This window comes from Eucyclogobius newberryi, unplaced genomic scaffold, assembly GCF_026437365.1.
Source record: "Eucyclogobius newberryi isolate DKJ021-1_F unplaced genomic scaffold, fEucNew1.0.hap1 SCAF_2, whole genome shotgun sequence".
Classification (NCBI taxonomy): domain Eukaryota; kingdom Metazoa; phylum Chordata; class Actinopteri; order Gobiiformes; family Gobiidae; genus Eucyclogobius; species Eucyclogobius newberryi.
The window spans coordinates 12058122-12084949 of NW_027315834.1; the positions used below are offsets into that span (position 1 = coordinate 12058122).

The 26828-nt window shown below is 41.4% G+C and overlaps 1 protein-coding gene across 1 annotated transcript in view; it reads left to right on the forward strand.

The window, feature by feature from the left end:
* The window catches only part of LOC140366996 (protein turtle homolog A-like), a 151549-nt gene that overhangs the window by 106688 nt on the left and 18033 nt on the right, over nucleotides 1-26828 (forward strand). The window contains exons 10-13 of the mRNA XM_072453274.1: nucleotides 11939-12079; nucleotides 14529-14645; nucleotides 18331-18481; nucleotides 21300-21411. Of these exons, the coding sequence (XP_072309375.1) occupies nucleotides 11939-12079; nucleotides 14529-14645; nucleotides 18331-18481; nucleotides 21300-21411 (521 nt within the window). The remainder of the gene's footprint in view (nucleotides 1-11938; nucleotides 12080-14528; nucleotides 14646-18330; nucleotides 18482-21299; nucleotides 21412-26828) is intronic.

The following is a 26828-nucleotide window of genomic DNA, read 5'->3' on the forward strand; positions in this document are numbered from 1 at the left end:
GACCATGTGACACCGGGTATTCTATGTGTTTATTTTGCTTTATTTTGAACATGTGTATATAATTAACGATGTATTATGTTGTAGGAAGAGGCCACAACAGTTTATTGTCAATTTATTTGGGATTTGAATTATATAGTTATTTTGCTCAGTGGGAGGGGCAAGTGAGGAATAAAGGGAGCCGCTCTTGGCTGGGGGGTGAGTCTGTCTCCAACAACAGAGAAGGTAACAGTGTGAGAGAGAGAGTAAAAGAGAGAGAGTTAAAAGAGAGAACGAGTTAAAGTTGAACTCATAGTTGGAACTCTGTAAATATGTTTTTGGATTTTTGGACCTTTTTGCTCACTGTATATATTTTTGCACTGTTGCACTATTTTTGCACTTCGGTTTTGGCACAATAAATCCACCTGAGCACTTGAAATCTGACTTTGCCATATTTTTGAGGGAGAGCCCCGCTACAGGATAACTTTTGATGCCCCGTTTGTGTAGATGATTTTCCCCAAATATGAGTTTGATCGGACAATCGCCCTAGGAGGAGTTTGTCAAAGTGTGAAGCGTAAAAATGTGGTGATTTGAGCGATTTTGCGATTTTCCCATAAGGATAACATGGGATGTTTCTGTCATCGCTACGGTTACACCGTACAAAATATGACTTTGGCTCTCATACTTGTATGATCAGGATGGCAAATTAGAATTTAGTGCAAAATGTCATGTCATTTGGAAAAATTCTATTGTTTATAGGCCATTCTGAAGGCCAAATAGTCAGAATTCTGGGAAACGTTTGCGGCTCCGTCGCACAGAGACCGTAAAAGTTATCCTTAAAATTTGGATAACTTTAGATGCACCACTTGTCTAGAGGACGTACACCGATTTTGAGGTTGGTGGGCAAAACGCACTAGGAGGGGTTCGTTAAAGTGTAAAACATAAAAATGTGGTAATTTGAGAGATTTTGTGGTTTTCCCATAGGGATAACATGGGAGGTTTCTGTCATCGCTACGACTACGCCGTAAAAATTTAGGCATTTTTGTGATTGGCTTTTGTGATCGGGACGGCAAAAGAGAATTTTGGGTAAAGTTTAGACAATTTTGGTAAAACTAATTTTTGACCTTCAATGTTAATTTAAAGGTCACTCTGTAGGGGGCGCTATCGCGGCCATTTCAATTTTGTCAGCCTAAACTGGTCCAAACTAGAAAGTTTAACAACTGATTCAAATTTGGTCCTAATCGGACTGGTTTTGATCAAATGGGAGCAATTTTTAGATCTGCAATATTCCAAAATAAGTTGTCCAACTTTGCGGCTGCGCCGCACACAGACCGTAAAAGGCATCTCAAAAAATTGGATAACTTTAGATGCCCCACTTATCCAGAGGACGTACGCCGATTTTGAAGTCGGTGGGCAAAACGCCCTAGGAGGAGTTCGTCAAAGTTTGACGTAAACAAAATGGCTAACTCAGCTTGTTTTCATTTTCAAAGGAAGATGGTGGCCATAGGGTAAGTCTGGGGGCGTGGCCACAATAATATTTTTTTTTTGTCCTCACGAGAGGAATGCGTGTTCCGAATTTCGTAGCTTTACGCCAAAGTTGACCTCGGGGCGTCTCCCATAGGCGCAATGTATTTTGACTTTTGTCGGTAGCGCTGTTGCGCCATTTTTTAACGAAAAAAAAAATGGCCCAGAAAAAATCAAATTTTTCGCCGATTCTGAATTTTGGGCAAAGTTTGGTGAGTTTTTGAGCATGTTCAGGGGGTCAAATTAGAGTTCAAAGCGCTGAAGAAGAACAAGAAAAATTAAAGCCGCAAGCGGCATCCAACGGCCCTCGCGGGCCGCCGGCCTTCCGACTCTGCGCTTTCGACTTGATAAAGATGGCGCCCTTATTGTGTTGAATAAAAAAAGAACTTGACAGACGGCGACACATTGGACATGGCAAATCCAGTGCAAATGAACACAAGTGTCAGTCAAATTTGCTTCTCCGCCGCACAGAGACCGTAGCACTCAGAATATAAATATGGATAACTTTTGATGCCGCGCTTGTGTAGATGATATTTCCCAAAGTAAAGCTTGATCGAGCTATTGCCCACGGAGGAGTTTGTTAAAGTTTGAAGCGTAAAAATGTGGTGATTTGAGCAATTCAACGATTTTCCCATAAGGATATCATGGGATGTTTCTGTCATCGCTACGGTTACGCCGTACAAAATATGACTTTGGCTGTCATACTTGTATGATCAGGATGGCAAATTAGAATTTAGTGCAAAATGTCATGTTATTTGGAAAAACTCTATTGTTTATAGGCCACTCTGAAGGCCAAATAGTCCAAATTCTGGGTAAAGTTTGTGGCTCCGTCGCACAGAGACCGTAAAAGTTATCCTTAAAATTTGGATAACTTTAGATGCCCCACTTGTCTAGAGGACGTACACCGATTTTGAGGTTGGTGGGCAAAACGCACTAGGAGGAGTTTGTTAAAGTGTAAAACATAAAAATATGGTAATTTGAGAGATTTTGCTGTTTTCCCATTTGTGACATATATTTGCGGGTCAGCCACACAGAGACCGTAGCACTTAGAATCAAAATATGGATAACTTTTGATGCCCTGCTTGTGTAGATGATTTTCCCCAAATATGAACTTGATCGGACAATCGCCCTAGGAGGAGTTCGTTAAAGTGTGAAGCGTAAAAATGTGGTCATTTTAGAGATTCCGCTGTTTTCCCAGTTGTGACATATATATGCGGGTCAGCCACACAGAGACCGTAGCACTTAGAATCAAAATATGGATAACTTTTGATGCCCCGCTTGTGTAGATGATTTTCCCCAAATATGAGTGTGATCAGACAATCGCCCTAGGAGGAGTTCGTTAAAGTCTGAAGCGTAAAAATGTGGTGATTTGAGCAATTTTGCGAATTTCCCATAAGGATATCATGGGATGTTTCTGTCATCGTTACGGTTACGCCGTACAAAATATGACTTTGGCTCTCATACTTTTATGATCAGGATGGCAAATTAGAATTTTGTGCAAAATATAATGTCATTTGGAAAAACTCTATTGTTTATAGGCCACTCTGAAGGCCAAATAGTCAGAATTCAGGGAAAAGTTTGCGGCTCCGTCGCACAGAGACCGTAAAAGTTATCCTTAAAATTTGGATAACTTTAGATGCCCCACTTGTCTAGGGGACGTACACCGATTTTGAGGTTGGTGGGCAAAACGCCCTAGGAGGAGTTCGTTAAAGTGTGAAACAGAAAAATGTGGATATTCGAGAGATTTAGCAATTTTCCCATAGGGATAACATGGGAGGTTTCCGTCATGGCTACGACTACGCCGTAAAAATTGAGGCATAAGTTTGATTGGCCTTTTGCTCGGGACCCCAAAATAGAATTTTGGGCAAAGTTTAGAACATTTGTGTAAAACCAGTTTTTGTCCATCAATGTTCACTCAAAGGCAACTCTGTAGGGGGCGCTATCGCGCCCATTTCAATTTTGTCATCATAAACTGGTCCAAACTTGAAAGTTTAACAACTGATTCAAATTTGGTCCTAATCGGACTCGTTTTGATCAAATGGGAGCAATTTTTAGATCTTCAATATTCCAAAATAAGTTGTCCAACTTTGCGGCTGCGCCGCACACAGACCGTAAAAGGTATCTCAAAAAATTGGATAACTTTAGATGCCCCACTTGTCCAGAGGACGTCCGCCGATTTTGAGGTTGGTTGGCAAAACGCCCTAGGAGGAGTTCGTCAAAGTTTGACGTGAACAAAATGGCTGACACCGCGTGTTTTCATTTTCAAAGGAAGATGGCGGCCATAGGGTAAGTCTGGGGGCGTGGCCACAATAATATTTTTTTTTGTCCTCACGAGAGGAATGCGTGTCCCGAATTTTGTAGCTTTACGCCAAAGTTGACCTCGGGGCGTCTCCCATAGGCGCAATGTATTTTGACTTTTGTCGGTGGCGCTGTCGCGCCATTTTTTAACGAAAAAAAAAATGGCCCAGAAAAAATCTAATTTTTCGCCGATTCTGAATTTTGGGCAAAGTTTGGTGAGTTTTTGAGCACGTTCAGGGGGTCAAATTAGAGCTCAAAAAGCAGAAGAACAAGAAAAATTAAAGCCGCAAGCGGCATCCAACGGCCCTCGCGGGCCGCCGGCCTTCCGACTCTGCGCTTTCGACTTGATAAAGATGGCGCCCTTATTGTGTTGAATTAAAAAAGAACTTGACAGACGGCGACACATTGGACATGGCCAATCCAGTGCAAATGAACACAAGTGTCAGTCAAATTTGCTGCGCCGCCGCACAGAGACCGTAGCACTTGGAATAAAAATATGGATAAGTTTTGATGCCGCGCTTGTGTAGATGATATTTTCCAAATATGAACTTGATCGGACAATCGCCCTAGGAGGAGTTTGTTAAAGTGTGAAGCGTAAAAATGTGGTGATTTGAGCGATTCTACGATTTTCCCATAAGGATAACATGGGATGTTTCTGTCATCGCTACGGTTACGCCGTACAAAATATGACTTTGGCTCTCATACTTTATGATCAGGATGGCAAATTAGAATTTTGTGCAAAATATAATGTCATTTGGAAAAACTACTGTTTATAGGCCACTCTGAAGGCCAAATAGTCAGAATTCTGGGAAACGTTTGCGGCTCCGTCGCACAGAGACCGTAAAAGCTATCCTTAAAATTTGCATAACTTTAGATGCCCCACTTGTCTAGAGGACGTACACCGATTTTGAGGTCGGTGGGCAAAACGCACTAGGAGGAATTCGTTAAAGTGTGAAACAGAAAAATGTGGATATTCGAGAGATTTACCGGTTTTCCCATAGGGATAACATGGGAGGTTTATGTCATCGTTACGACTACGCCGTAAAAATTAAGGCATTTGTCTGATTGGCTTTTTTGATCGGGACGGCAAAATAGAATTTTGGGTAAAGTTTAGAAAATTTTGGTAGAACTAATTTTTGACCTTCAATGTTAATTTAAAGGTCACTCTGTAGGGGGCGCTATCGCGCCCATTTAAATTTTGTCATCATAAACTGGTCTAAACTAGAGAGTTGAACGACTGATTCAAATTTGGTCCTAATCGGACTTGTTTTGATCAAATGGGAACAATTTTTAGATCTGCAATATTCCAAAATAAGTTGTCCAACTTTGCGGCTGCGCCGCACACAGACCGTTAAAGGTATCTCAAAAAATTGAATAACTTTAGATGCCCCACTTGTCCAGAGGACGTCCGCCGATTTTGAAGTCGGTGGGCAAAACGCCCTAGGAGGAGTTCGTAAAAGTTTGACGTGAACAAAATGGCTAACACAGTGTGTTTTCATTTTCAAAGGAAGACTGCGGGCATAGGGTAAGTCTGGGGGCAAGGCCACAATGATATTTTTTTTTTGTCCTCACGAGAGGAATGCGTGTCCCGAATTTCGTAGCTTTACGCCAAAGTTGACCTCGGGGCGTCTCCCATAGGCGCAATGTATTTTGACTTTTGTCGGTGGCGCTGTCGCGCCATTTTTTAACCCAAAAAAAAATGGCCCAGAAAAAACAAAATTTTTCGCCGATTTTGAATTTTGGGTAAAGTTTGGTGAGTTTTTGAGCATGTTCAGGGGGTCAAATTAGAGCTCAAAAAGCAGAAGAACAAGAAAAATAATAAAAATAATAATATTTTTAGCAAAAACAATATAGCCGTTTCCACTATAACAACAAATTATACATCGTTTGAAAGCTCTAAGCCTTCCCGATGCCGTCATGGGGTGGAATCATCATTACGAGCGCTTACGCGCTCGTCACTCCCTATTCTGTCGGGATGCCCCGCCCACTCCCCATAGACTTCCATTGATTTGAGCAGATACAAGCATGGCCCATGCCTGCGGCATGGACTCTCGCGTACGGGACGATGCCAGGAGGGTTTTTGGAGGAATGCAGCGCTTCGCGCTGCTGTTGTCAACAATTAGTGAATGGGCTACGCCCATTCACTAATTGTTGACTATTTCTGTCATAGCAGGAGTAAGTATGCATGATCCATGCCTTCGGCATGGGCTAGTTCACTGTACTTGCCAGGGGCGACGGGGTACCAAACATGCGGGCTGCGCCCGCATGTTTGGTCAGACAGTTGCAACGCTGCCTTCGGCAGCGTTGCGGGAGCAATAGGCCCTCCGCCCTGCTGGGGCTCGGGCCTAATAATAAAAATAAAAATAAATATAGCCGCAAGCGGCAATGATCGGCCCTCGCCACGCCGCCGCCACGCCGCAAGAGGAGCCCCAATTGTCCTTTTATTACGCCTACTGCTGAATCTGTGACGCTGTCACATCTTCTCCCCTTTGTTTTACCATCAAAAAGCTATTTTATTTTGAATTCTTGGCAAAATGTGCGGCTTTGCCGCACAGACACCGTGACTCTTTGAATGAAAATGTGGATAACTTTTGATGGTCTTGAAGATGAGTCTCACCAAATTTCAGGTTAATAGGGCTGACGCCCTGGGAGGAGTTTGTGAAAGTCTAAAGTGTAAACATGAAAGGTTTCGGTCATCGTTACGGCAACGCCATAACAATTATGACATGAGTCATTGACTTTTTTGATGGGGATGCTAAAATTGAGTTGTGTGTCAAATTTCATATAATTTCGCAAAACTAAACATTTAACCTCCATATAAAATCTGTAGGGGGCGCTGTGGCGCCAAATGAATTTATTTCACTTCAAGTAGGTTTAGGGCAAAGAGTTTAACAACTGATTCTAATTTGACGCAATTCGGACTTTATCTGCGCAAACGGCAGAAATTTTAAATATGGGAGATTTCTGAAATTCTAGCTACAGTTTGCGGCTTCGCCGCTCAGAGACCGTGAGAGGTATCAATGTAATTTCGATAACTTTTGATGTCCCACTCCTCAGTAGCATTTTCACCAAATTTCAGCTTTTTAGGGCCAACGCCCTGGGAGGAGTTCGTAAAAGTACGACGTTTGGAAAAACTCCGAAGTCATGTTTAGCCATTTTTGAAGCAATATGGCCGACATTTGGTTGGGCGGACGGCATTGCCGTAATAATATTTTTTACTTCTCTTGTCACCATCTACCTCTGCGCCAAATTTCATGATTCTACGATCAGATTTTTTTTGGGTCATTTCCCATCTCTCAATGCATTTTTGGTACATTTGGTGGCGCTGACGCGCCAATTTTTTTTATTTTAGAAAAGGGAAATAGCCAGAATGTAGAGAGGCACGATTTTTAGAGGTGTGCAAATTTTTGTGACTTTTCGTCAATGTTCACTGGGTGAAAAATAGGGGGGTTGGTCCCGAGAAGAAGAAAGAAAGAAAGAAAGAAAGAAAGAATAATATTCCGATGCGAAAACAATGTTTCCCATTTTTCAAATATCATAAACTATACATTTTCGGAAAGCGCTCGCGCTTTCCTACCTCATGGTGTGGGTCCCTGGTCACTGACGGGTACTTTCGATAATTTTGAGTGGGCTCCGCCCACTTTGTGTTTTTGGCCCTCTATACAGTAATAATGTTCAATTTTTGCATTACATGCCTATATGCACGGAACATGCAAGAGATGGGGAACGTATTCGTGAGCTACTTAGCGCAAATGAGTGCTTTATATGGGGATGACGACCGCGAAGCGGTCGTCATCCCAATGTAAAGTGCTCGTTTAGTGCGAACTTTTGCACGGGCTTCGCCCGTTTACAACGGTAATGTTCCATTTTCCTACAACTAATTAGTATGCACGGGGCGTGCATGAGTGGAGGAGTGCGTTAGTGAGTGTTTGGAAGTGGGCGAGCGCTTCGCGCTCGATTTCGTGCGCACTACGTGCGCACTTTCGCAGCCGTGCTTCGCACGGACTTACGAGATTAATAGGCCTCTCGCCAGCTTGTGGCGCTCGGGCCTAATAATATTTTTAGCAAAAACAATATAGCCGTTTCCACTATAACAACAAATTATACATCGTTTGAAAGCTCTAAGCCTTCCCCATGCCGCCATGGGGTGGAATCATCATTACGAGCGCTTACGCGCTCGTCACTCCCCATTCCGTCGGGATGCCCCGCCCACTCCCCATAGACTTCCATTGATTTGAGCAGATACAAGCATGGCCCATGCCTGCGGCATGGATTCTCGCGTACAGGACGATGCCAGGAGGGTTTTTGGAGGAATGCAGCGCTTCGCGCTGCTGTTGTCAACAATTTGTGAATGGGCTACGCCCATTCACAAATTGTTGACTATTTCTGTCATAGCAGGAGTAAGTATGCATGATCCATGCCTTCGGCATGGGCTAGTTCACTGTACTTGCCAGGGGCGACGGGGCACCAAACATGCGGGCGCAGCCCGCATGTTTGGTCAGACAGTTGCAACGCTGCCTTCGGCAGCGTTGCGGGAGCAATAGGCCCTCCGCCCTGCTGGGGCTCGGGCCTAATTAAAGCCGCAAGCGGCATCCAACGGCCCTCGCGGGCCGCCGGCCTTCCGACTCTGCTCTCTGCATTTTACAGAGATGGCGCTAACGCAATTGTCTAACAACTAAGACAGCGACACATTGATGAACACAAATGTCGGTCAAATGTGCAGCTCCAGCGCACAGAGACCGTGACACTTGGAATAAAAATATGGATAACTTTTGATGCTCCGCTTGTGTAGATTATTTTCCCCAAATATGAACTTGATCGGGTGATCGCCCTAGGAGGAGTTTGTTAAAGTGTGAAGTGTAAAAATGTGGTCATTTTAGAGATTTTACGGTTTCCCCATAGGGATAACATGGGATGTTTCTGTCATCGCTACGGCTACGCTTTACCAAATATGACTTTGGCTCCCATACTTTTAATTTGGGGATGGCAAATGAGAATTTAGTGCAAAATGTCATGTCATTTGGAAAAACTCTTGTTTATAGGCCCCTCTGAAGGCCAAATAGTCCAAATTCTGCGAAAAGTTTGCGGCTCAGCTGCACAGAGACCGTAAATGTTATCCATAAAATTTGAATAACTTTAGATGCCCCACTTGTCTAGAGGAGGTACACCGATTTTGAGATCGGTGGGCCAAACGCACTAGGAGTTTGTTAAAGTGTGAAGCGTAAATGTGAACATTTCAAGGATTTGGCGTTTTTCCCATTTGTGACAGTATATTTGCAGCTCCACGGCACAGAGACCGTAGCACTTAAAATCAAAATATGGATAACTTTTAATGCCCCGTTTGTGTAGATGATTTCCCCAAATATGAACTTGATCGAGCTATCGCCTTGGGAGGAGTTCGTTAAAGTGTGAAGCGTAAAAATGTGGTGATTTGAGCGATTTTGCGATTTTCCCATAAGGATAACACGGGATGTTTCTGTCATCGCTACGGTTACACCGTACAAAATATGGCTTCGGTTCTCATACTTGTATGATCAGGATGGCAAATTTTGTCATCATAAACTGGTCCAAACTGGATAGTTTAACAACTGATTCAAATTTGGTCCAAATCGGACTCGTTTTGATCAAATGGGAGCAATTTTTAGATTAGCATTATCCCAAAATAAGTTGTCCAATTTTGTGGCTGCGCCGCATGTAGACCGTAAAAGGTATCCCAAAAATTTGGATAACTTTAGATGCCCCACTTGTCCAGAGGACGTACGCCGATTTTGAAGTTGGTGGGCAAAACGCCCTAGGAGGAGTTCGTCAAAGTTTGACGTGAACAAAATGGCTAACTCAGCTTTTTTTCATTTTCAAAGGAAGATGGCGGGCATAGGGTAAGTCTGGGGGCGTGGCCACAATAACATTTTTTTTTGTCCTCAAGAGAGGAATGCGTGTCCCGAATTTCGTAGCTCTACGGCAAAGTTGACCCCGGGGCGTCTCCCATAGGCGCAATGTATTTTGACTTTTGTCGGTGGCGCTGTCGCGCCATTTTTTTGACGAAAAAAAAAATGGCCCAGAAAAAATCAAATTTTTCGCAGATTCTGAATTTCGGCAGCGTTGCGGGAGCAATAGGCCCTCCGCCCTGCTGGGGCTCGGGCCTAATAAAAAAAATAATAATATTTTTAGCAAAAACAATATAGGCGTTTCCACTATAACAACAAATTCTACATCGTTTGAAAGCTCTAAGCCTTCCCGATGCCGACATGGGGTGGAATCATCATTACGAGCGCTTACGCGCTCGTCACTCCCTATTCTGTCGGGATGCCCCGCCCACTCCCCATAGACTTCCATTGATTTGAGCAGATACAAGCATGGCCCATGCCTGCGGCATGGATTCTCGCGTACGGGACGATGCCAGGAGTGATTTTGGAGGCTTCGCGCTGCTGTTGTCAACAATGAGTGAATGGGCGTAGACTATTTCTGTCATAGCAGGAGTAAGTATGCATGATCCATGCCTTCGGCATGGGCTAGTTCACTGTACTTGCCAGGGGCGACGGGGTACCAAACATGCGGGCTGTGCCCGCATGTTTGGTCAGACAGTTGCAACGCTGCCTTCGGCAGCGTTGCGGGAGCAATAGGCCCTCCGCCCTGCTGGGGCTCGGGCCTAATAAATATAAATATAACATAAGAATATGTTGTAAAACATTTTTGGGGGGTATTTTACATGCAATATTCAATTTCCACATGTTTTAAGTCAAAGCTACAGTCAAAATGATTTCAAAATCATCATCAAAAGTTAATTTAACACTTTTATTGTCATGGAATCAGACATACACCGATGCTATTCCGTAACACATCGAGAACACAATTCAACTTAGAATATGAAACGACACAGAAATATCAGACATTTGTATGGCAAGCTAGGGAGAAAACGCCGGGCTGTGTCAGCCAAGCCGTTGTAAGGAGACTGGCTGACCCTTGTGCGTCTCACCTCGTTTTTTCCCATGCTGGTTGGTTTTATTAGATATTCTGGAATAAGCGGGTCACATTTCTCATTGGTCAGCTTCACATCAAGGCACTTGGTATTTTTCCGTAGAGATCAAGCCTTGGGTAAACATTACCCAAACTCCTCTGGGCTGTCACACCCCCTCCTGGGGTAAACATCCTTTGGCCCATCTTGACGACACCTTCACAAATGCAGTTTTTCACACACCCGTTCTTCTCTTAGACTAATGATGCAGATAATATATCACTATTATGCAGATAAAATACATCACAGAAATATAATCATATATTCACATTTTATCACATTTATACATCTCTATCTGTTAGTAGTTCACTTTAATGAACTGAAACAGCAGTGACTGAGTTGTTCCTTTATGATGTTTATAACCTTTTTCCTTTTACACAAAGTTCCTTTGAGTCACAGCCCTGAACATGGCTGCATTTCCACCTGCATCCCTATACTCTGCCGTGTTTTCACGCGCTCTGATGGTGTGTGCAGTGTTTTCACGCGCTCTTATTGTGTGTGCAGTGTTTTCACGCGCTCTGATGGTGTGTGCAGTGTTTTCATTGTGTTTGCAGTGTTTTCACGCTCTCTGATGGTGTGTGCAGTGTTTTCACATGCTCTGATCGTGTGTGCAGTGTTTTAGCGCGCTCTGATGGTGTGTGCAGTGTTTTCACACGCTCTGATCGTGTGTGCAGTGTTTTCACGCGCTCTGATCGTGTGTGCAGTGTTTTCACGCGCTCTGATGGTGTGTGCAGTGTTTTCATCGTGTTTGCAGTGTTTTCACGCGCTCTGATGGTGTGTGCAGTGTTTTCACGCGCTCTGATGGTGTGTGCAGTGTTTTCATCGTGTTTGCAGTGTTTTCAGGCGCTCTGATGGTGTGTGCAGTGTTTTCATTGTGTTTGCAGTGTTTTCACGCGCTCTGATGGTGTGTGCAGTGTTTTCACATGCTCTGATCGTGTGTGCAGTGTTTTAGCGCGCTCTGATCGTGTGTGCAGTGTTTTCACATGCTCTGATCGTGTGTGCAGTGTTTTCACGCGCTCTGATCGTGTGTGCAGTGTTTTCACGCGCTCTGATGGTGTGTGCAGTGTTTTCACGCGCTCTGATGGTGTGTGCAGTGTTTTCACGCGCTCTGATCGTGTGTGTGTGCAGTTCCCGGGCTGGAGGCTGACTGCAGACGGCTCTCTGACGATGGCTACAGTCAACGACGACGTGGCCGGAGTGTACGTGTGCACGCCGTACAACAGCTACGGCTCCATGGGGCCATCGGGGCCGATCGTGGTCAAGCTACAGGTCTTCATTTATCTGTTTGTTTTTGACGTTGAGCTGTTTATTTCCGCTCCAAAATCCATAGAAATTGCACAAAAGTTATGAATTGACAAATAATACCACCAGAGAACATCTTTATTTTGTTGAATGATCGTTTAAACTGTTAGAAGAGTGTCAGTTCAGTTTAAACTGTCTTCAATGCATCATCGCACATTGATGACATCACTGAAGAATTCCGTTTCAGCTCTACTTCCTGTAAATTTAAGATGTAATTGTTCAAAATGTCTTCATAAATGGCAACTTAACTGAAGTAAAACTATGTATGACAAATATTTACCACAGGTTGAATCCCACAAAACTAAGTCATAATTAGAAAAACAGGAGAACCTTCATATGGACTTGAAGTGAATAATTTGACAGTCCATGACGAGTGACGGCTTTATACTAGACGACCACAAGGGGGCGTCACACAAATGAGATTTGAACATGACTTTTTAAGATGCGCTGTCATCAGAACATAGGCAAAATGAAGTAAACCATCATATACATTGTAGTGTCAAAGCTAAAGCTAGTTTGTAAGCTAATGTCCAGCAAACCTAAAATTGCCTTCATCAAAAATGTTATATAGTAATTTCCCATTAGATTTAACTTTGTAAATACAATTGTAAATGTCCTGAAACCAAGCTCTGGTACCACTTATTTTTGTCAAAACTATCTTAATATTTTGTGATATTCTGATTCTAATCCCAGTTTCTCCTTTGAAATCACATTTTGTTTTACTTCACTTTTGCCTCCCTTCCAGATATGAGAAGGTTTTTGTTTACAGTTTTTTAAAGGTCCCTAATGTGAATAATCTGGTTCTTAATCTGGAAAATGATACAATTTTACCAAAAAAATGTAAACTATGTCAAAACTGGTGTAAATGAGCGGAGATATTAGGCTCGTGCTGTGTTCCAAATGTGCCAGCTCTAAGTCCACTCCACAATGCACCTTTATAAAGTTGGCTCCTGTCTTTTCCACTGTGCCCAGCCGCCCATCTCTTCGTGCTTGTTAATTATGTGCGCCCGCATCTGTCACAGCGCATTAAAACCTTAACGCAGAGGACATTCTATTGACCTTTTCCTGTCGGCACCGAGCCCTTTGCCATAATGAGGACGCTCCCGCTCCACATTGACAGCACAATTGAGAAGCTAATTGTGCGACTAATCCCTTTGTTATTAAGATAATCTTGTCCAATGTGGCATTAATCCAGTCCATTTACACTCCATTTAATGCAAATAATGGATTTCTGCAAAGTTAAATTGAGTTACAGTATATATCTTACATCTGTCAACATTGGAGTAATTTTAGGCAGCTTAATTTAACTTTAACTTGACTGGTTGTACACCATTTTATTCATATTTTAAAGAATGGATTTAATATTTTGTATATTTTGTATTTGTTATGACCCCGAAGAGAGGTCTAAACATATTTAAAACGGAGACGAAGACAATTTTAAACAAGTTTATTAGGTTTTCACCAAAATAAATGCTAAATTTCGAACCCCCGTGCCCTAAAAATCACCCCAAAGTTATAAAAAGAAAGGTGGACCTGGTGGGCCAGCCAAACAGAAATAAAATGGGAGCGACACCGGGCCAGCCCCGTGTAGGGCCGTCGAAGCCGGTGCCGACACCTCTAACTAAAGCACAAAAATAAGACACACCAAACCCCCTATCTAGCCCCAAACAAAAGCGAAAATGGGACTACCGGTCCCACCTGGCCAAACAAAACAGGCTAGTGCTACTGCTAGTGAGAGCCAGCTGGGAGCAGGCGAGCCGAGTGCGTCAACGAAGCGGGACCGTAGCGGGAGGGGCGGAGCCGAGTTGAGAGAGAGAGATGAGCCCATCCGGTCTCCATTTTAAAGGCTGCCGGGCGCGCACCCGCGACCGGGAGCCAATCTAAAAAAAAATAAACAGATTAGACAAAAACTGAACAGACAGAATAATATTATCACCAATAGGGAGGAAAAGTGCCCAAACCTAACAATATTTCAAATGCTAAAATAATGATACAAGAAATAAAATCTCAAAATAATACGTCCATAATATACAGTTTTAATTTTTTTTTATTTATTTGTAACATATCATTTTTAAGTGCAAAAATATCACAGTAATCTTTAGAAAATTGCTTGAAAAATGGGTTTATATTAATTTACAAATCCCAAAAGATCTGGATCTATAAACAGTTGCTTTATTTGTTTGTTTTAACAAAAATGTACTCAAGAAAAGTCCGTTCAAATTGTATTTTTAGCTTTTTGTTTTTTTATTTTTCTCCTGTAAAAAATACTGGAATATTTCATCCATTCTATTCAATAAATACATGTTCTTAATTCGCACCATCTTAACTTCCGTAGCTTTATTGTGTGACGTTGACAGCTTGCTCTTGGTGCGTAGCTTTCATTGACGTCTGATGTACTTCTGTGTGGCGTTGGCAGGACCCCCCATCGTTCAGCCTGGTCCCAGAGGAGAGGTACTCAGAGGAGGTCGGGGGGCGTCTGCTGCTGCCATGTCAGGCAAACAACGACGCCGCTGTGAAGGTCACGTGGAGCAAGGTAAACCTGCCCTCTGTGCGCTTAAAGACGTGCGAGCTGCTCTGGAACCAAGGGAGAGTCAGGGAGGATTTTTAAAAGGATTCCATTTTAACCTTGGTGGATGAAGTAATCAATTGTGTCTCTTAACTAAAAGTACAGATACAGGAACAACAACAAAAATACTCAGGTAAAAGTAATATTTTTTATTTGAAAACTAATAAATAAAGCTAAAAATAACATCTAAAAATAAATCTTGAGGAATTCTGTTGATTTTTGGTCATGATAGGAAAATTTCCAGGATATTTGTTTATTATTATTTATTGTATTTATTTATTAATAATAATAATAATAATAATACTTAAAATAATGATAATAATTTATAATTTATAATAATTATAATTTATATAGCACCTTTAAAAACAGGGTTTACAAAGTGCTTCACAACAAATAAAAACAAAATATACACACGTAAAAACACTATAAATATCATAAAAAGGCCAAACAAAAAAAGGAAGTTTAAAAAAGTGAATTAAAAGATATCAGTGATAGTGATCACTGGAGCTTCAGCTTTGGAACAGCCAACGAGGCCCTGCCTGAGGAGCTAAGGCTTCAGGGGTCAGGGGGGTTCAAAGTTCAGCTGTGTAGCTTGGAGCAAGGCCTACCACGCTTTTAAAGGAATCAGTCAAATCTAAAAATCAATTCTAAAACGCACAGTTAAGCCAGTGGAGGGAAGCTAAACCAGAAGATGTCTCCATAGACGTGCTGAAACCTTAAGAACGTTCACTTTCACTTTGTAGTTCAAAAATGTAGTGAAGTAGAATGTACAGATACGCGCTCTGAAATGTAGTAAATGTAGAAAGGATCTACTGTAAAAGGTACTTAAGTAAAGTGCAGGTACCTAAAAAGTACAGTACATTTTTACCTTTGTACTTGTTACTTTCCACCACTACATTTGAAGACAACAAGCAGTAAATCTGAAAATAAATAACACTGACATTTTTACTTCAAAACAAAAGAGTAAACCGCTTTTAAATTTATCCAAATTTCTTTTCAACTACATGAGTTTTAGAATGTTGGCACTTCTAATCTGTACAGTATTTAGGACTATGTTTTTTTAAATTCATTTGTATTGTTTCATGTATAAATATTGGCATGGCCCATTCTCCATAAACAAATGTAGCAGTTTCACTTTGCAACAGAATAAGCTGATATTATGTGTTCAATATTCTTTTGAGAATACATTCCACATAATATCTTGATTAAAATAGTCTGACAGCCAGTTGCAGCCACAGGTAGACTTTGTTTCTTTACCTGAACGTTTTAATTATTTTTGAAACTCAAGAGTCGTTGTGTGACACCAAACACAACCTGCTTTGTGTGACGTTAAGAAAGGAAAGACGGAGATTTCTGATCTTTCACTTTATAATATTTTTAGACTTGTCACTTCGGGCGCTGTGATCTCATAATCGCTCTCAGTCGACTCGTGTCTGTCACAAATGCAGAGAGTTTGCCCTGAGGAATAAAAAGGAATAAAATGGCCTAATCCAAGAGAGAAGTGTTTTGAAGTACTTTGATCGAGCCAGGTGAAATAGATTCACTTTCATTTTTTAACGTTTTTTTATTTTTTTTCCTACATCCAAACAGAACGTGACACAGAGAGGGGACATGCAGTTAAAATAAAACCATCCAAACAATTCTTTACGTCCAGCGTATCTGTCCCAATCAGTCCAAAGTTGTTCGAATTTATCCATTTTCAGATTGAGTTTGCGAATGTCCATAATATATTCAGTCCAGTCCTTAATCCTCTGCGTATTTTGTGTTATCCATTTCTTTTGTGAGGGCCTTTTCCGCTTCTGCCAGGAGTTTGCTCATTGATGATGTCAATGTCTGATGTCTGTAGCTCGTTATTGATCTCAGTCCATTATTTCTGAGCGATAGGTGCTATAATGTGCACTTTGACATGGTGTTATGAAAAAATGTGTCTTTCCAACAGAATTCTTTCTGTGATTTCTTGGTCCTCCATTGTGAGGTACATATATTTTCTAATTGTTTCAAAACAGAATTACCTTCTCTTTCCCATTGAATATGTTTATTATATTGGCTGTCCAGACTACTAGTACATTTATATAAGTTTTATATATATTTCTTATATAATTATTCCCTTTGAAAGTTCTGATTTATAAGCTTTAATAAAGATAGGGTGGTCATTGCTTGGTTTTATTTCTTTATCATAATAACTCATGTGTAAATACCTTCTTTCAACATATCAAACATTTTCATTTGATTTTCTTTTACAACATGATAAAGAATTTTTGTAACTTTTGTAATCCAGACCTTGAATTGGGGGTTGGTGATGTTTGGTTCAAAACTTTGATGCTTAAGAGCTTTTTCCAGGTCATAAACACAGATATTACCCAGGGAAATAGAACATGATCTGAATGATACATTTATTGATAAAGTAGATACATTAAAACATATGCCTTCATATTTTATTGTATTAACTATTAACTGTATTGTAAAAGAACCTGTCTTTTTGAATCAAATCTAATCTAAAACGCTATTGCATATTGACTAGTGCATTAAGTTGTTTGCAATGCTCAGTTTGACACATCCAGTGTTGTTAGGCTACATTCGGACTCTGTTTGGCTATTGACCGATAGGAGTAGATTGCGCATACAAGCGGTGGAGATGAGTTTCCTCCACAGGGCTGCTGGGCGCTGGAGGGTGAGCAGCTCAGTTACATGGGAGGAGCTCAGTGTAGAGCTGCTGCTCCTCCAGATGGAGCTGTTCCAGAGCCTCCTGAAAGCCTCCCTGGGCTAGGACATGCTGGAGGGACTGTGTCTCTCTGTGGGCTGGGCTGGGCTGGAGGAGCTGAAGGAAGTGAGTGTGGAAAGGGAAGTCTGAACTGGAGGAAGTCAGTGAGGAAAGGAAGTGTGTGGAAAGGGAAGTCTGAGCTTGAGGAAGGGAGTGTGGAAAGGGAAGTCTGAGCTGGAGGAAGGGAGTGTGGAAAGGCAAGTCTGAGCTGGAGGAAGTCAGTGAGGAAAGGAAGTGTGTGGAAAGGGAAGTCTGAGCTGGAGGAAGGGAGTGTGGAAAGGGAAGTCTGAGCTGGAGGAAGTGAGTGTGGAAAGGGAAGTCTGAGCTGGAGGAAATGTGTGTGGAAAGGGAAGTCTGAGCTGGAGGAAGTGAGTGTGGAAAAGCAAGTCTGAGCTGGAGGAAGTGTGTGTGGAAAGGGAAGTCTGAGCTGGAGGAAGTGAGTGTGGAAAAGCAAGTCTGAGCTGGAGGAAGTGTGTGTGGAAAGGGAAGTCTGAGCTGGAGGAAGTTTGTGTGGAAAGGGAAGTCTGAGCTGGAGGAAGTGAGTGTGGAAAGGGAAGTATGAGCTGGAGGAAGTGAGTGTGGAAAAGCAAGTCTGAGCTGGAGGAAGTGTGTGTGGAAAGGGGAGGTCTGAGCTGGAGGAAGTGTGTGTGGAAAGGGAAGTCTGAGCTGGAGGAAGTGAGTGTGGAAAGGGGAAGTCTGAGCTGGAGGAAGTGTGTGTTGAAAGGGAAGTCTGTGCCTCCCCGCTCAGACTCCTGCCTCTACGACCTGACCCCAGATAAAGAATACAATATGAATGAAAATTGGCAGGTTTTGAATATTTTTACATAAACCCCATTTATTTTAATATATACATATCACTATGATGTATAAATGCACTCGTTGCCTTTTCCAGGTGGACATTTCTCGACGCGTGGCTTACTCCATCACCTCTAATGGCTCGTTACTGCTGCAGCCTCTGACCAAAGAGCACCAAGGCTCATGGGAGTGCAGCGCGGCCAACCGAGTGGCCTCAGTGAGCACCTCCACGCAGGTCTATGTGCTGGGTAAGTGCCTCTGCTCTGTTACATCAGCCGCCCGCCTCTCTGCTCTACATTTAACTGCCAGGCCATTTTCTCCACTAAACGTCTCCACTGAAAGAGAAGAGCCAGACTTTGTTACAAGGACAAGGCACCAGTTTATGATAAATACACATTAATTAGCCATAATGAAGCATGAAAAAATACTTTTTTATAGAGCAGCGCTTCTACAGGGTGGGCCATACGTTTCCATAATTGGTCGGCGTGAATTCTTAAGTTCTGTCTTTTGGGGTGCTTGAAGGCCTTGGTGGATCAGGTAAAGATAAAAGACTTAAATCATCTCAAGGAACATATCGAAACAATGGTAATTATGTAGAGCACATTCTATAAATAAAAAATGGAAACTTGTGGCCCATGACTGTATGTCAATATCAGAATGCATTGAGCCGTAAACCCTCAGATTATGGACTGAACATTGATAGGAAAGAAGTAAATCTTAAATTGTCAAAACTAGAAAATCTCTGATATTCTGATTTCAAGTCATTTCTGTTGTGTACCTTCCTCCTGACAAGTTCTAACTGTTGTGACTTGAGCAGTGTCAGAGTAAGAGACATTTCCTTTGAAACAAAAACAATACAAATTAAATTATTTCACTGAACATTAGGCCTGTCACATTAACACATTTTCAAGTGGAATATATTGCTACAGAAAATATCTTTACGTACTGTATGCCACTGATAAAATAACCATAAAGTAGCATAATCCCTGTAAAGCAGAACTAAATAACATTTCCCCTTTTTGAACATCTTTATAATTCCCTGTGATGTTTAAAGATCCCATATCATGCTATTTTTCCCGTTTTGTAGTCTACCCTAAGGGCATAGTTGATAGTGATAAGTGTTGTGCAACACCCATAGCATAATAGTTATAAAATATCACCCATATCTTGGAGCGTGTGTTCCCCGCCCACCCCGTGACGTAGTCTAGCATGGAGATGGTGGGGGTGTAAACTGATAATATAATAGATCTATGGTGTAAACAGGCCGAGGCGTGGGCCGGTACACAGCGCATGACACAGCAGCAGTGTTGGAACAAAAGAAGTTGCGTTTGAACCTAAATGTGCCTAAATGGTGGCGCCCACGAGTCTGAAGGTTTACTGGTCCGAAGGTTCACGAGTCCGAAAATTCCGAAATTTTAAGGTTCACATGTCCGAAGATTCATTAGTCCGAAGGTTCACGAGTCCGAAAATGTGAGTCAGTGCAGCGGGCTCTCCTCGCCTCCCTTTGCCCCGCACACTGCTTTTTGGACTTTTCTAGTGTTGATGCACTTTTTATGATTAAACTCACGTATTTTCCATAACCGACTTGTTTCTGTGCATAGCCTGAGCTCCTTATCGTATTATTAATGAATTAATTAACTCAAATAGCCCAGCAGTTTCGGCTGCGCGCCGCGGCTCTGTAGACACTCCCGTCTTGGCCAGCTGAATTTCCTTTTTGACTACCAATCCTACGGTGATCGGCTCACGCGTTTCTATACATATATCATTTCTATACTTATGATCACATGAAGGCAAAAAGCGGAGGATTCGAGATGTTCCCTTGTCATTTTTACATACACAGTACAACTTGTGGTGCCTCCTGTGAGCAGCTGGTACACAACGTTGTGACGAGCCCCAGTGCGTGTCTTCGTGCTTCGTGCGCATTTTACAAACTGACTTCATCCCGATGCCGTCTGCACCTTCACTTTAGCCTATGAGGAACTTTCGGACTAGCGAACCTTCGGACCAGTGAACCTTCGGACCAGTGAACCTTTAAAACCTTCAGACTTGTGAACCTTCGGACCAGTGAACCTTCGGACTAGTGAACCTTTAACACCTTCGGACTTGTGAACCTTCGGACCAGTGAACCTTCGGACTAGCGAACCTTCGGTCTCGTGGGGCGTAACCGCCTAAATAGCCCGGTTCCTCTCGAGCGCGGGGGGAAAAGGGTGTGTCACAGGTACAGAGTGCTTCCTGGAGGATGGGCTGAAACAGGGAAGCGTGCCGCGGCACTCACCAGGATGAGTCATCCCGATGAGTAGGCCCCGTCCGTCGGCTCATTCGAGGAGAAGGATAGAGATTATACTCTAGCTAAAGACTGCAGGAATCAATAAAAAAAAAAACTTTAAATATGTATTTTTGGAGTGTTTAAAGTGTCCGTCTGCGCCCCCTGCTGTCTCTTGTAACATCGACCCAAAAGAAACTCTGCTGAGAAACCCTGGGTCTTAAAAAAAAAAAAAAAAAAAAAAAAATTTGGCATTGTGAAATGTTGCTGTACATGAATATACTGTCTTATTATGTTTAAGAAAGAAAGAAAACATGTGAGAAAAAATAAATACAGCTTTTGCGTTCATTTTCTGACCATTTCTTTTCACGGGAGCTGCAGGGGGAGCTCTAGTGCCAGAGTTACATAGTTCTGCTTTAAATGTACAGTATCGTTAAAAGGCATGAGCTGTAACAAATAAATTGCAGAATGAAACAATAAAAAGTAGCCATTGAAGTTATTTATTCAACGCTCTACAGATCGAATCTTATTGTCTTACAAAGAAATGCAATTTGTGAAACCGGTCAAATGATCCAGACGTGGTAAATTGCTAAATTTAAACAACTCACGTCTAAATTAATTTAAACATGATTATCTGGAATAATTGATATTCCTCTTTTGCAGTGCAGCTGCCTCTTTCTTTTCCATTTCTGTTACTTTCCTCCTCCATGAGTTAAACACAGCACCTTCAAGTCAATCTTTAAACTTTTAACTGTTGCTTTTAATGCCGGCCAATTTCCTACCAACTCTATTCCGTCTTCTAGGAACCAGCCCGCACGCTGCCACGGGCGTCTCCGTCTCCCCTGGACTGAAGGAAGCGAACGTGTCCTGGGCAGCCGGCTTTGATGGAGGATCCGAGCAGACGTTTTCAGTTTGGTGGGTGCATAGACATATATGTTTGAAAGCAATGCTACAGATAGCTTAGCAACTCGGCTGGTCCCGTAAGATATGAGGGACTTCGGAGGCAGTCCCCTGTAGCCGATAGCATTAGCCCGCAAAAAACACAAGTTATGATGGATCCTTGTTAAGTGGTTGATGTTGTTGAGTGCATTTGGTCTTTTATTTTAGATGATAATTAGTGTCTAAAACTGCCATCGGAAGTAAAGCCTTATTAACCAACGTTTTCCCGGACATGTCAGCATTTTTCCAGGTTCAGTTTGCCATCATTTTGTTATTTTTTTTCGAACATAAAACAGCAAAAACAAAACTTTGCAGGGGGAAAAAAATAAGTTAAAAATGAAATAAAAAAGGTTAAAGCACATCAAGTCCACAATAAAGGTCCCATTTAGTCCAGTGTCTGTCAAATTTGTCCACTTTCAAATTAAATCCAAAAGTGTCTTCTATTTTTTGTGATGGCCTTCGTCCCAACCGCCAGAAGTTTGTTCCAAAACCGTGTCCATGGCAGGGGTGAACAGGCCCAAATACATTGTTCTGAAATTGAGTGGTAGTGAGTGGTAGTGAGTGGTAGGGGGCTGTCGAAAATAGTCTGCAACGCCTTGTTCATTTCTGTCCAATATCTTTCAACAGGACCCATGATAATGTTTTTCCTCCTGGCAACCACATGCTCTCCAACATTCAGCGTTTCCCTGTAAAAAATTTGCACTTTGACATGGTGTTATGACAAAACGGGTCACATTCTTCCAAAAGAATTCTATCCAAACATGTGATTTTGTGCTTCACCATTGAGTGCTTCACAATGGAGAAGCACAACATCACCTCTTTCCCATTTCATTTGAATACATTTAGTAGAATGGCTGTCCAGTTTAGTTATAATTTTGATATTTTTCCCCTTGAAAGTTCTGATTTGTATGCCTTTATAGATATTTCAGTCAGAGGCTTAAAATGGGGGTTGCTTTGTTTTATTTCTTGATTATAATATCTTATTTGTAAAGTCCTGTTTTCCGAGCCAAAGGATTCATTCAACATGTCAAAGCTTTTGATTTGATTTTCTGGTAAAAATTTCCAAATCTCAATGGCACTGTCCTGTTTAAATTAAGTATAAATAAATAAACATGCAATAGAAATCCCTGGTTACAAAAGCATTGCCTTCCTTTTGGTTTTCTTTGCCCGCAAACCAGGTGTTCTCCCTTTTGATTACCCAAATCTGATCACCCCATTTAAAAAGGGGGTTTTGACAGGTTAGATTACATATTTCACAAAAGGGCCTGCACTGAACTTTAACAGTGAAACGTGAGCAGTAGTTATGACATAGACGGACTTAATACCACAACTGTTACCTAGCAACCATACTGTAAACGAGGGCCAAAATCCATATACATTTGACACTTAATAATACCCGATAACATCTTTAATGTGTTATTGTTTAACCTGTCAGAAAAATGTGTCTGCTGTGTTTGAATTGGCTCCTTGCACAGAACGTCAGTTGAGCTGTTGATTTTTAAATTGGCTAGCTCAAGGTTAGCGTCAGTACTTCCTGTCGAACTCATTTCTATGGGATTATTGCCTAGTCAGTCTAAAATGAATAAATACTACAATATCAGGCATTGAACAGCGAGTTGTGGTGAATGTCCATTAAAAAACAGGTAAATACTTCATCAAAGTACGAGTGTTTGTGCCTCAATGCTAACGCTAAAGCTAAAGCATAACAACATAAACATCAATGGCCCACCTGACGTTCTGTGCCATTGTGGCCCTGTCCCAATTGACCATTCTCAGTGACATCACATTCTTTTGGTACTGGGTGTCAAAAAGCTATCAATTAAAGCACTTTTTCTCGTTTAGAGCTGAGGACATTATTTTCCCGTGATTCTCAGTTGCGCCTTGTTAGTCCCAGTCATCTCTGGTTGAAGCCAGTCACAGCTGCTTCAGTCTTATAGTGTGAGGCTGTTTCGACTGAACTTGAATCGGTCAGAATTGCAAAGTGTGAAAAAGTGCAGAAAAACATGACTAGAGTCCAGTTGCCCCAGTTGCAATCATTTCAAACATGTATTTTGGCCGCGTTCTAGTACAACTGACTATTTACTGACACTCCCGCACACACAGAGCCCAGCGACCGATGGAAAATTAGCGGTGGACACACTGGAAACAGCGTCTGGGCTAAAACTTTCTATTTGTATCTTTTCAGAAGAGAGAGAGGCACAAACAATTGCAACAGTGAAGTACATAGTGATATTTGGGCCTAAAATACAGACATAAACTACGTTTACACTTACAACCTAAGCTAAAGCACATCAAATATATAATTTATATATATCAGTGTAGATCAGCACTCCTCCTATTTTCCTGAGTGTCTGATGTCTTCATCTGTTTGGACACAGATGAATCCATGGGAGGTTTGTCCAACTTCTTCCTTTCTGTCGCCACTTTTAATGTCCATTTATTATGTTGTTTAACCAATAAAAAAGTCATAAAACACATGTATTTGCTCTCTTCAATAGTTGCACGTCACAGGGGCAGAGAAGATGAGTTTCAGGTTAAAAAGTGACATCCGAGCAGACACTTTTGTAACTGCACACTATCTGTTTTTACCACCTGCGACGGTCACGTTCAGAATGGTCTATATTTACATTTGCACACTTGAAATGCACATTCATGACGAGCCGCAGTGTGTCCCAGTTCTATGAATGAGTGTGGAGTGATGCAGTACATTCCCCACAATGCATTTCATTATACCGTGATGTTTTCAAACATCAGCACTTCTGCCTTAGCAACTTAGCGAGAGCTAAAAAGACTGACTCAACAGTTAAACCGATGATATTTTAAATAAATCCACAACTGTCCAGCAACAACGCTGTAAAAATGTTAAGCCTGTTCTCATTTGTTTGTGGCCAGTTCAGCAAATGATCCAAACTAAACTAAACTGTGACTTTGTGATTAATTCCACTGCGGTTTCACAACAGCTGTTTTACGCATTCACAACACTCTGAAGTGTGGACTTCTCTGCGCCCGTGTGCACTCACACACTTCATGCACCATCAGAATATGCACACTTCAGTCAAGTGTGTATCGTGAGTATTGGAAGAGTCTCTGAGTTTTCTAAGTAATGTCGCACATTGAGGGATTCCGTTCTAGAACTCGGCTCTACTTCCAGTAATTTTCTACTTTTATTTTCAAGATGACTAAGATACAACTATGGTACATATTCACCCTAGGTACTATCCAACCAAACTAAGCAATAATTAGAAAAACATGAAAACTTGTCACATGCACTTTAATTTGAGATTTCTGATGTTGTGTGCTTCTGATAAGAATCTACCGACAACTAAACATCCTCTTTTATTCAAAAGGAGAGCAGATAAATACATAAAGAACATGAAATAGACATTTTATTCTCTTAGATATGGGGATTGGATTCAGTATTCTCTTATTTGCACAGAGCGTTTGATTTTCGTGTACGGTAACTCCAGCTCGCATCGACCGAGTGATCGAATCTGAGCAACCGGCGAGATAGAGCATTTTGAATGTCTTATGCCTTCTGGTTACCATGGCAGCAATCGACAGCGGGTGGTATTACTGTATTGATCTCTGGGAATTCCTTTATTCCTCATCGCTCATGTGCAGCTACAATAGAAAAGCTGCGGTAATGCACCGGCCACGCTCCACACAACAGGTGCGCGAGAGGCGTTTGAAGTCGCCGCCTTTTGATTTCGGATGTAAATGTCTAGCTCAAAGTCGAGGGCCGAATGTAAAAAGTCAATAAATACAAGGAAGAGTCAAGGGGAGATCCAAATTGGAACGATAGTGAGGCAGGCTGGGTTAATCCTTCCTGTGATATACTGCACCTAAAGCGTTGATATTACACAATTCTTCATGATAAAATACTGCCCAAATGTATTTTTACAAATTCAAAGGCCGAGTGCAGGAAAAGAAAACACGAGAAAGAGTCAGGGGAGAGCAAATATGGAAGAAGATGTTGACTTAAAGCTGCACTACACTATTTTAGTAGGTAATTGAATGTGTATGAAGAAAAGACTCTTGCCAATTAAGACAAGAAGGGACTCTTGAGATAAAGAAGTATTATTTTTGAAGTCTGACGCAAATGTCTTTCAAATGTAAAAGCTGGAAGTAAAAAAGAAAATATGACTCAAGGGAGAATCAATGTGGAAAGAAGATAGTGAGGCAGTGTCATGTTCCAAAAGGACTCTTGAGATTCTGAGCAATTCTGCATAATTAAATGTTGCTTTTGATATCGGACAAGAACGAGTCGAGAAAGAGAAATCTTTATTTTGAAGTCTGATATTAATGTATTTGTCAAACTCAAGGGCAAAGTTATACATAAATAAAGATAGTATGAGTACGGAGAGATTCAAGTACAGGTTAAACTCATTTAAATTCAGATGACTCTTTTCTGTGATATGTAAGAACCATTATTCTGAGTAATTACTTGTACTCGATATATTTAAAGACGTTGCTCACATGTGATTGTTACCACCTCGACATTGTGGGTTTGATACCAGACCTCTACTGTTTGCTGAATGTCTTTACCTTCTCTCTCCCCATTTCACACTATGTTTGTCCTGTCAAATAAAGCATTGGGCCAGAAAATCTTAATAAATACCAATACAAAAAAAACACAAATAATAATACAAATACAAAAATAATACAATACAAAAAAATCTTAATAATAATACAAAAATACTGTTTTTGATTTTCTGCTTGTTTTCTCTCTGGGCTTGTTTTTTCTTTCATTGTGATTGTTTAGAAAAAAATTAAATATATATATTTTTAAAAAGATACATAAAGCTCAGTCACACGCAAAAATAAATAAATAATAATACTACATCTAATTCAAAAACAAATGCAAGATAGATGTGTTTATTGACTTAAGAACGTCATAAGTAATCTTGAATCTTGATCTTGAACTGATTTATTTTAATTCAACCGTGTGTTTCATCTCCAAAAACCAGCAACGTTTCTCATCCAAGTCTTCTCTGACACTTCACCTGGCAGGTGCCTCACACTTTTTTAATTTCACATTTGTTTAAAAAGTTACCGCCTGGTCTCATTTAATAAAAAAAAATGAAATCAAAAGTTTCCTGACAGTTACAAGGCATGTTCAGATTAGAGTTTTGATAAGATCTCATCAGATGAAAACCCGTAACCGCAGAGGATATGAAGCTGCGGCGACGTCTATTGTAATCGCGTTGACACTCAAGCAGCTCCAGTCAGATATGAGATGAGCGATCTAATCCTCTCCGTGAACGTGGTCGATGCCGCGACAGAGAGCGGCAGTTACGCTTATTTACATCAAATCCAAATCAAAATAGATCCGTCATCGAGTTTAAACAACCTCTTCAATACACCGCCTGCACACGCATCGATTTGAGTCCAGA